At 45.6% G+C, this 11,461-nt stretch overlaps 1 protein-coding gene across 1 annotated transcript in view; it reads right to left on the bottom strand.

Moving 5' to 3' along the window:
- Positions 1–657: 657 nt before the first annotated feature.
- The window catches only part of LOC139380830 (zinc finger protein GLI2-like), a 105,719-nt gene continuing 94,915 nt past the window's right edge, over positions 658–11,461 (bottom strand). The window contains exons 11-15 of the mRNA XM_071123920.1: positions 8,856–9,005; positions 7,849–8,013; positions 7,402–7,680; positions 5,202–5,547; positions 658–4,508 (exon numbers count right to left, since the gene is read on the bottom strand). Coding sequence (XP_070980021.1) covers positions 2,206–4,508; positions 5,202–5,547; positions 7,402–7,680; positions 7,849–8,013; positions 8,856–9,005 — 3,243 coding nt within the window. The 3' untranslated portion in view covers positions 658–2,205. The remainder of the gene's footprint in view (positions 4,509–5,201; positions 5,548–7,401; positions 7,681–7,848; positions 8,014–8,855; positions 9,006–11,461) is intronic.

Below are 11,461 nucleotides of genomic sequence, written 5' to 3'. Positions count from 1 at the left end.
GTATTTCCACAGGTCTAATGTCCATTGCTCGTGTTTCTTGGCTCAAGCAAATCTCTTCTTCTTATTGGTGTTCTTTAGTAGTGGTTTCTTTGCAGCAATTCGACCATGAAGGAGTGAGTCACGCAGTCTCCTCTGAACAGTTGATGTTGGGATGTGTCTGTTACTTGAACTCTGTGAAGCATTTATTTGGGCTGCATTTTCTGAGGCTGGTAACTCTAATGAACTTATCCTCTACAGCAGAGGTAACTATGGGTCTTCCTTTCCTGTGGCGGTCCTCATGAGAGCCAGTTTCATCATAGCCCTTGATGGTTTTTGCAACGGCACTTGAAGAAACCTTCAAAGTTCTTGAAAAAATAAAGAAAAAACATTGAATGAGTAGGTGTATCCAAACTTTTGACTGGTACAGTATATCAATCTGTATCGCTGAAGTATCACGTAAGATCTGCAATAAAATGTCACGTTAATTTCCAGTTGAGCCGACGTCTCCGCAACAGCGGGAACATTGCCTCGCTCTATAGTTATTTGACATGAGGATGGTTTTCATGGTGTGTAGAATTCATTGGGGTGGGTGCTGAAGAGTTTAGATAACGACACTTTGCTTTCATGTGTCCCAGAGGGACGAGACCATGTGATTTCAAAGGAGACACAAAACAAGACTTTGGTTAAAAAAGAAAAAACGTGGATACTGTATTTGAAATGTACAAAAGCTATATACAACACACACACACACTCACACTGAGCATAGCCAAATGAATGAGCAGTATACCTATACATACTATAAGGCTACTTTAACTCCAGGAAACAAACAAAATAAAAACTTAGGAGTTGCGGTATCTCATTGTCTTTGATATGATTCGTAATCAAAGTAATACATTCCTTATTTGAATCTCCATATAGTCCATGTCTAGCTCAGAACTCAGGGAAGAGGGAGGGGTAATGAATCCACTAATTAGTGTGTGATCATGTCCACAGAGAACACATGGAGTACTTGCATATTCCTTTAGAGATCGGATTCCTCCAAGACGTTGCGAGGCATGGGGATCCGTGTGTATCTTCACAGACTGACTGACACTGAGGCAGATCTCTGTCCTTTTCAATCATACAGTCAGACTGACAAGGAGGAGGGTCCATAGAGGGTTCGACATTTTTTAGAGGGCACTTGGAGGATATTTTATACAGTATGACTGAAAGGGGCCATCTCCTGCTGTACGCCAGGGTCTGGTTTCCCAGATACAGATTCAGCCTAGTCCTGGACTAAAAATAATTTTCAATGGATAATCTCCACTAAGCATGGGTTGTAGTCCAGCACTAGGCTTAATCTTTGTCCGGGAAACCGGCTCTAAGAGCTTGGCAAGGGAACCTGTTCCACTGCAAGTTCCTCTATACACGGATAGATGAAGACAATGTAGCATCGCAATGTTAAATAGTGGCATCATACTGTAATCGGCTTGCAATAATTACGTCCCTTCAACATAATTTAAACCACGTACCTTACAGTATATTTATAAACATGATGGAAGGTTGTAATGAGAAATGATATTCTAATATTTTCATACGCATTTTTTCTTGGCAACATTGTTACATGTATGTACGTTTTATGAGTTCACATATTACTCAAACTTGATCTTTTTATCAAGGCACTTGGTGAACTGCTTTCAGTGCACTGCTTTTTAAAAGGTAACAAACATCAACAAATACTGAGCAATGGACACATTTGCCAATGTATTTTTATACCCTTGTCTATTTTTATTCGTAGATACAAAGTATGGCTTTTTAAAACAGTGATACAAATACCCCTTATGTCTTTACTACACTTACTTTATCAACATAAACATTACTTAAAATGTACTTGAGCAAATATTACATATAACTGGATGAGCAAAGTCTCTTTACAGGCCGGTGGAGATCGACATTGTCCTGATAAGTAACTATTTCCATAAGGTGTTGTTACATATAATCAGAGCTTTTATAGTACAATTTTCCTGATGCTTTCTTGAAATGGTCTGAATATACAAGGGGGGCGTCCCAATAATCTCTCCTTCCTCCTGAAGTGTGCACTACTCCCCACAAATGTAAAAGCATTGGATTGGTGTAGGCATGGGCCAGGGGGAGTTTCCATTCACCAATCATTTCCTTTGAAATTCATGAAAGGAAGTGAACACGTGAACACTTTGGGAGAAAAACTATTGCGATGCAGCCAAGGCATTAGCTCATCATGTTGAGGAACTTACTCTCCTCAGCCAGGGCGGTCAACATGGAGTTCATATCGCCGATGGCCATGTTACCGATCCCTGCTGGCACAGAGGCCAGGGTCACAGAGCTACGGGGGGTGGTGAGCCTGGAGGAGTTCTGGGACAGACTTGTGAGGAGCCCGGGGCTGAGGGTCCCCGACATCAGGCTGGAGTGGTCACCATCATCCAACATGGCATCAAAGTCAATCTGGGCGTGCTCCACACCAGAGGAGTCCACGGTGCTGGTGACCTGGTTGACCCCTGGGGATACCATGGTAACGGCAGTGCCTACCAGTGCCTGGGGTGTGCAGGGGGACATGGGGGAGTCGAAACTCAGGTTGTTGTTGGACTCAAACATGTGTATCTGGCCAGTGTATAACATTGGAGCGTTAGAGTTGGAGTTTCCCTTTTGTCCCACGTTATGTGCTGCGGTGCGGCCTGGCTTCTTTGGACTGGCCTCAGAGGTGTTGTGATTCAAGTCAGACTGAAGGAAACGGTTCTGCATCGTACTGCTGGATCTTACATGTTGTCTGGACAGCCTGGGCTGCATCCCATCTCTGGTCCCAGTATGGACGGCTTGCTGCTGAGGCGTACTACTGTAGTTCAGCTGCTCAACCTGATTCATGTGAGGGGGATAGCTTTCAACCTGAGTCCTTGATCTGTAGTTTTGAATATCTGGATTATGTGTTGCCATTACTCTGCCATTGGGCAGTGCCATGCCGTTGTAGTTGGGTCGTAGGCTGCCATTCCCAGATCCAGAGTTAGGGATGGGGACAATGTCTTGGCCGTATCCCTGCTGGGGACTCATCTGCTCAGTATAATTCATGCTGCATGGCTGCCTCTGTTGCTGTTGGACAGAGTTGATCCTTTGGGCGTTGCTTCTTTGAGTGTAGCCTTGTAGCTCCATGTTCTGGCTCATAGGCATCACCTGCTGGTGACTGTTACTACCCATACTACCCTGGAAAGGCCCACAGTTCTGTCTCTGCTGAACCACTGCCAGGTTGTTGTTTCTGAGGAGGTTCTGCTTGGTGAGTCTTGAGGTGCCTGTGGCGTCCACAGTCCCTGAGCTGACCTCATTCCACTGCACTGGCATGTTGTTTTTGTTGTTCATACGGGGTGAGGTTGGGTACTGCTGTTGCTGTGATCCAGAACCAGGGCTCATCTTGTAGAGCGTTAGGGGGGCCTGGCCTGACTCAGACAGGGGCATGTTGGTATCCACCATGGCCATCCTCCTTTGCCCATAGAACTGCTGCTGGGGCTGCTGGGAGGAGGTCATATTCCCTTGGACCTGGAAGCCGTGTGATTGGCTGTTGGTGTAGTCGACGGGGCCTGCTGATTGGCCGGCGCCAGTGTTCTGAGACCTGAGATACTGTACGACATCATCAGGCAGCACCATGTCCTCGTCCCCTGCATGGTCCAGCCCGTCCACTGCCATGGTCTCCATCACCACATTCTCTGAGATGCTGGGGGGCCGCGGGGTGAAAGGGTGGCGGTGCAGACTTCCGTCGGATCGTGTGTAGCCCTGCATGGCCAGGCCCCGGCGATCAGTAGAGGGAGGAGGCATCATGGAGTTGGGGTTCATACTGTTCATGCTGTTGTAGCGCTGGACCCTGGGCAGGGACAGTGGGTCCAAGGTAGGTCTGCGGACGGGATCGCTGGCTCGCCGTGGCAGGTTACCAGGGACCTCATGGGGCATCATACTATGGTTACTGTAGCCAATGTCGCTGCAGCGTCTGGGCACTGCTCCAGCAGGGGGCTGGAACAGGTTGGAATTGGAGGAGGTCTCCCTCTCCTGGGAGTGGTCCCCGTACAGGGCCATCCTAGTACTGAGGCTCATGCGCTCCATGTTGGGCAGAGGTGTGGGTGGAGCTCCCCCGGTTGCGGCAGCATACTTGGCCTTAAGATGGTAGTGCTGAGCCGGGGTGAGGCTGAGCAAACTAGGGCCGTTTCCACCACCCCCTCCACACTGGCTGGCCTCGCTGGATCTCCGGGACAGGTCTGTGGAGATGGGGTCGTAGGAGTCGGCTGAACTGATGTTGTTGTGGCGGTTGCTGAACTGCGAAGCTTCGGAAGAGCGGCGGCTGGAGTAGCAGGGGGAGATGCCCGAGGAGCGGCGGCTGGTGTAGGCTGAACTGGCAGTGCTGGTGTTGCTGTACCGGCGGCCCTGCTCATTCAGCTGGTTTAGCATGGTCGCCTCGCATGATGACAGGTCACCAAGACGCTGACCAGGGTATGGCCCGGGTGAAGCGATCATATTGGAGTTCTCCAGAAGGGAACCTGAGGAACCAACAAGAGGAACCACATTAGAACATATAGGGCAAAACACCTTTCCTGGTATCTAAGGCTGCTTCACAAATTCCTCCCAACTCCATCTCTCCGATTGTGGATGAACGCAAAAAAAATAAAGTTTGTTATTTAGTCGTTTGTACCCCTTTTTCTCTCCAATTTTGTGATATCCAATTATCCCATTGCTGCAATTCCCATGCGGACTTGGGAGAGGCGAAGATCGAGAGCCATGCATCCTCTGAAACACACACTGCTTCTTGACACACTGTTCACTTAACCCGGAAGCCAGCCGCACCAATGTGTCGGAGGAAACGCCGTACAACTGGCGACCATGTCAGCGTGCATGCGCCTGGCCCACAACAGGAGTCACTAGAGTGCGATGGGACAAGGACATCCCGGCCGGCCAAACCCTTCCCTAACCCCGACGGCCCTGTGCCAATTGTGTGTCGCCTCATGGCTCTCCCAGTCATGGCCGGCTGCGACACAGCCTAGGATCGATTCTGGATCTGTAGTGATGCCTCAAGCACTGTGATGCAGTGCTTTAGACCGCTGTGCCACTCGGGAAGCCCTAGCAAGAATTTTTTTACAAGATAATATTTTTCTTCCTTGTCATCGTTTATTAAACTTTCAGCATTATAACAGTTCTTAACAACAGTTATCAAAAACTCGATATAAAACTCTTACCAACAGCAGGAATAGGAGGCAGCTTGGTGTTGGTGTTCCGGATCTGTGGACCAGAGTTGGCCCAGGGACACGAATCCCTCACATTCTTCAGCCTCTCCTTCTTGATGTTCTCCAGCTTGATGGTGACTCCTCCCCCTTTACGGAGCCCAAGCCCCACCCCTGCCGAGTTGCCGTGGGAGAGGGTGGAGGAGTCCACCATGGGAGCGTCATCCAGTGCACTCAGCTCCCCAAAGCTTCCCCTGCTGTGCAGGGCCATCTCTACTCCACTGTCATTGTTGTGGGCACTGCCAAGTGGCGATGGCTCACTGCTACATGACGAGTGACCGCCAGGGCTGGATTGATACGTCTGGAGAGGAGGACAGGATATATGGTTTATGTTAGACACCAGATCAAGCCTATCAAGGGCTTCTCATATTACTAAGTTGAACTGAGCTGAGCCAAACCAAGCTCTACTGAGTGGTTTTGTTCAGGTTGGCTTGTTAGTGTGAAAAGGGTACCACAGTCAGACCAATTCAGGACATGGTCATTGTAAAAATATGCTTAAAGTATGTACAAGCTGGATGTAGAAGCCTAAGTGCTGTTGTTTCTTAGTTTACTCCAATTAGGGGAGGGGTGGTAGGGTTTGGGGGAAATAATAAAGGAAAATATAATTTTAAAAGATATATATATATATATATATATATATACACACATTTATGTATATATATTTATATATATGTGGGTGTGTATGTATATATATATTTACAAAATAAATATGGGGGATTGGAAATGATGTAGACAATTACATTGATGGAAGCTACAATCTATCTGCAATATCTAAATATAATATAAAAATAATAATAATAATATATATGCTAATGAATTGTTCTGTGTTTTCTATATATTTTCACACTATGAGGTTAGAATAATACTGTGAAATTGTGAAAAATATGTTAATGCACTTTTAGTGTAAGACCTGAAATTTCAGCCTGTTTTGGTGGGATGGAGTTTTGGCTTGCCTTGTGACATCACCAGGTAGTACATTTGTTATTAGACCAATAAGAAAGAGTTACAAACCTCTCTGCCAATAACAGCTAGTGTTCAGTTTCCCCTCCCCACACAGACCACTCCCAGACAGTCCTAGCAAAATTATTGCTTGAGAAATTGCTATTTGCTAAGAACCTATTTTTGTTTCTTTTTGACCATTTTAATTGAAAAGGATCACAGTAAGGTACTTAATTGTTACCCAGAAATGATTTGATATTGAGAAAAAAACATCTGTATTGGTTAAAATATAAAATACTGGAATACAGTTGCACAATTCTGATTAATCAAGTATTTAAACTCTTTGCCAAACCACAAATTAAATAAATGATGTAGCATAGCTATAGTTTCATAATCTTATTTATCATAGATGTGTTGGATTCATTTACAAAGGAAACAAGTATATTGTGGAGCGATGGAGGGATACTGTGAGTCTAATCACAGTCAAGTGTGGATAGTGATGAATTCTGACACAGACTGAACTAGAAAGAGTCTTGATCACAGCTTGATCGCTGACACTATTTGTTCCACACACATGCTGAACAGTCCCGTTCTTTGAATATTAATTTGATAATGACTTTTATCATGGCCCGACAGGACATTACCGTCAGATCACGTAGGCCACAGAGGAATATAACCGAATAAACTCATGCAAAAACATCAAACTGTAGACAGTACAGTATAGACTTTTAAAACCAGAAGCGCTTGGAAAGTGCTTGGTGTAATCCTCTATTCTTTCATACATAAAGGAACAGAGTAGTGCAATTTCAAATGTACAGATGCAAAATTGACATGCAGAGTTAGAAAGCATTGAAATGAAAGAGAAAAAGTGGTGGTGCTTACCTCAGAGATGCCTGTCCGTTAGGGAAAGTGTTAAAGAAAGAGAAGCACATTCAAGTAGTGACCAGAGAGGTGAGTTGGATTAGGAGAAGGGTAGACCATCAGCAGGTCAATTGTCCATCACAGTTAGCGTGAAAGGTGATGGGATAGATGGTGAAATGCCTGCATTTGAGTCACAAGACTCAAATAACATAGAATATGTATGAATGGTACTGATAGGATTTGCATTGATAGTTTAAGTAGTTAGTAGTTGAGAGGATTTGGACAATAGTCAAAGTCAATGCTTTGTTAAATAATTAGTGGTGATGACACATTGGAATGTCACACCCAGTCTTACCATTGAGTTCTCGGTCTTGATTGACTTGACCTGCAGGCAGTCCTCCACTCCTCTAGTAATGCTGTTGGCCTCCATCTTTCCATCTATCCCTCTATCACTCTGTTTGGCATTTGCCTCATTCTCTCCATTTCCCTTGGGAGGACCCCTGGGAGGCACATCGCCACGTTGTTTCTTGGTGACGTGGGCCTCTGGTCCGTGAACCGTCTTCACATGCTTCCTGAGAGAGCTGGGGTCTGTGTAGCGTTTAGTGCACCCAGGGATCTTACAGATGTAGGGTTTCTGGGAAAAATCATTTAAAATTATGTCTTATTACCTTATCATGCTTATGTTGATTACTGATTTCTTTCATTGTCTTCTGAAAATGCAATATATAAAAACAATGGCAGTGGGTATATACTGATGTCGCTCAAAGTATGTCTTTGAGGTGATTGTCTATAAGAGCCTTACCTCATTGGAGTGTGTGCGGTTCTGGTGCTTGGCTCTGTCTGAGGCGTTTGAGAAGGCTTTGTTGCAGCCCTCATGTTCACAGACGTACGGCTTCTCCCCTGTGTGGGACCTCAGGTGGGTCTTCAGGTTCTCCAGGCGAGAGTAGGCCTTACAGCAACCTTCAAACTAAAGAGAGGGAGGGAGACAAAGGTAAGTTAGACTCAGAGACTCTTACACGTATCACACAAAAGTATTTGCTCTTAGAGAAAAATTACTACTACACGTATTTAAGCTAAGTAAGAGACCATGGACAGCTTTGTTGAAACAAAGCATCAAAGCTGGTCTGTGTTTAGCTTTGGTATGCTACAATAGGCTATGCATTGATTTGGTATTCCTTCAGAGCGACATACTGTGCTGGGCACTGTGGGTAATTGACAGTTTGTGTGAGATGGGATCAAACTATATTCGCTCAAAAGTGGACATAAAAGACCTAAGATCCTCCCTTCAAAAACACAAGACTTGCTAGAGAGGGAGATAGCTGGGGGTGAATGAGATGCATGTGGGATTTAAAACTAAACTCTTTACACTTTAATAACTAATATCCTTCCCTCCTGTCAATCAGCCTTGTGAAGTCTCTAGTCTGAAGTATTTTAATGGACTGGACTCACAAGGCCTCATCAATGAGCTTTGAAGCTGAGGAAGCTACACTCTGAATGTGATCATCATGAGTGGACTGCATGCTACAGATGAAGCCCTTAGGAATTCCCGGAAAACTCATCTAGATGGAGAGGAAGGATCACTACTGGTGAGAAATAGGCTTGGAGTGAAGAAATACAGTAAAGTTACGGTCAATAGTTATTATAGGGTGCAAAGCATAACCCTATCTAAAGGTAGGACTTGTGCAGAAATGTGCTTAATACAAGGAGAGATAGTTATGTGAGTGGCTTATCCATGACCTATAATAGAAGGCTCTGGGCTTATTGAAATAATGTGTACATGCCCAGGTGCTAGTTGGGAGTTGTTCTTACTGTGCATTTGTGTGGCTTCTCCCCAGTGTGTCTCCTCATGTGGACCACCAGCATGTACTGAGCTTTGAAGGGCTTCTGTTCTCTCGAGCACTCATCCCAACGGCACACAAACTCTTTCTTCTCCCCATGGATGTGGTCGTTGTTGATGTGCTGAAGAGAGAACAGGGGAACATGGGGTTACATGGGAGTAAAACACTGCCGACACATCCATGTACAGTATCTCAACTTGTTTCAGGATATGATCTTCTCAATCAACTGTCAGACTGTCTTTAAAGCTGTCTCTTTCCTGCTCATTCGAGGTGTGTGTGTGTGTGTGTGTGTGTGTGTGTGTGTGTGTGTGTGTGTGTGTGTGTGTGTGTGTGTGTGTGGAGAAGTGAGACATTTAGTCAGCAAAGAGCTTGTGAGAGCAGGCCTCCCAAACATCCCTCTCTGAGATCCCTTCCCTTCCCCAAGCCAGACCACGAGTGACAACGCCATCCATCATGGCTAACAGTTTGTCTACAACTCACATTGTAGACAAAGGGTTGTGACTGTTTTGTCAGGTCCTGTGTCTCACACACACACAATGTTTTCTCAGGCCCTATATGTGTCAGACTTCCTTAACTAACCGGAAGAGGAATTAGTTATGGGACAGTCACACCTGAGATTTACACACATCTCCTCCTCTCTCTCCCTCAGATGCACATGCTTCAACAGCTGATTATATTCTTCGAGGAACACGGTGCACCCTCCCAAAGAACACGTTGCACACCCCCACCCTCATTTTGCCCTCAGAATAACCTCAATACGTTGGGTCTTGGACTCTACAAAGTGTGGAAAGTGTTCTACAGGGACACTGGCTCATGTTGACTCCAATGCCTCCCACAGAGGTCAAGTTCGCTGGATGTCTTTTAGGTGGTGGACCATTCTTGATACACACAGAAAAGTGTGAAAAACCCAGCAGCGTTGCAGTTCTCGACACAAACCGCTGCGTCTGGCACCTGGTACCCCCCGTTCAAAGGTACTTCAATCTTTTGTTTTGCCCATTTACTCTCTGAATGGCACACATACACAATCCATGTCTCAATTATCTCAAGGCTTAAAAATCCTTGTTTAACCTGTCTCCTCCCCTTCATCTACACCAGGCCTGGGCAAAGGCCGACCCGGGGGACCTGATTCAATATGGTCCGCGAACCTGATTCAATATGGCCCGCGAACCTGATTCAATATGGCCCGCGAACCTGATTCAATATGGCCCGCGAACCTGATTCAATATGGCCCGCGAACCTGATTCAATATGGCCCGCGAACCTGATTCAACATGGCCCGCGAATCTGATTCAACATGGCCCGCGAACCTGATTCAATATGGCCCGCGAACCTGATTCAACATGGCCCGCGAACCTGATTCAACATGGCCCGCGAACCTGATTCAATATGGCCCGCGAACCTGATTCAATATGGCCCGCGAACCTGATTCAATATGGCCCGCGAACCTGATTCAACATGGCCCGTGAACTTGATTCGACGAGGTAAAGGATTTCACCTATTTCTCCTTGTACCTGGATGAGAGCAGTGATGCACGTGACACGGAGCAGTTGTTGATGTTCTGACGAGGCAAAACCCCAGACTTTGAAATGACAGAGGAGCTTGCTTCAGTGCAGTCAATGAAGAGCACAACCAGGGGGAAAGATTTATTGGAGGTGGTTACTAAGTGTGTGGCAAAGCTGGGACTGAGTTTTGAAAAGTTATCCAGTGTGACTGTGCCCAAACTTGACAGGAAAAAACGTTGACCTTTTGAAAAGGACACAAGATCAAGTAGCAGAGCTGAACCCAGATCAGAAATTATTTTCCTGCATTGCATTATTCAACAGGAGGTACTCTGTAAATGTCTTCTGAAAATGAGCCATGTTGTGGATACAGTCACTAAAGTGGTAAACTTCATAAGAGCAAAATCTAAACCACAGGCAGTTTGTCTCACTGTTGGAAGAGACAGAGTTGGGTCATGCAGATCTCCTCTACCACACAAACGTGATGGCTGAGTTTGGAGAAGGCGCTTAAAAGGATCTGGGACCTGAAGTCGGAGATTGATGAGTTTTTGCAAATGAAAGGAAAATGATGATTTCTCTCAACTGCAAGATAAAGAATGGTTGGCTGATTTTGCATTCACCGTGGACATCATGAATGAACTGAATTACAAACTACAAGGAAGGGCCTTTTAGCACATCAGATGTACAGCCTTGTCAAAGCCTTCAAGGGAAAATTACTCCTCCTGACCCGCCAAGTAGAAGCCAACAATCTCACCCACCTTCTGACACTACTAGTCTGTTCCCTATCAGATGACCTTCTGACACTACTAGTCTGTTCCCTATCAGATGACCTTCTGACACTACTAGTCTGTTCCCTATCAGATGACCTTCTGACACTACTAGTCTGTTCCCTATCAGATGACCTTCTGACACTACTAGTCTGTTCCCTATCAGATGACCTTCTGACACTACTAGTCTGTTCCCTATCAGATGACCTTCTGACACTACTAGTCTGTTCCCTATCAGATGACCTTCTGACACTACTAGTCTGTTCCCTATCAGATGACCTTCTGACACTACTAGTCTGTTCCCTATCAGAT

Source organism: Oncorhynchus clarkii, chromosome 22 (genome assembly GCF_045791955.1).
Source record: "Oncorhynchus clarkii lewisi isolate Uvic-CL-2024 chromosome 22, UVic_Ocla_1.0, whole genome shotgun sequence".
Classification (NCBI taxonomy): Eukaryota; Metazoa; Chordata; class Actinopteri; order Salmoniformes; family Salmonidae; genus Oncorhynchus; species Oncorhynchus clarkii.
The sequence above is the reverse complement of the archived record's forward strand: the minus strand, read 5'-3'. Positions and strand labels throughout refer to the sequence as shown.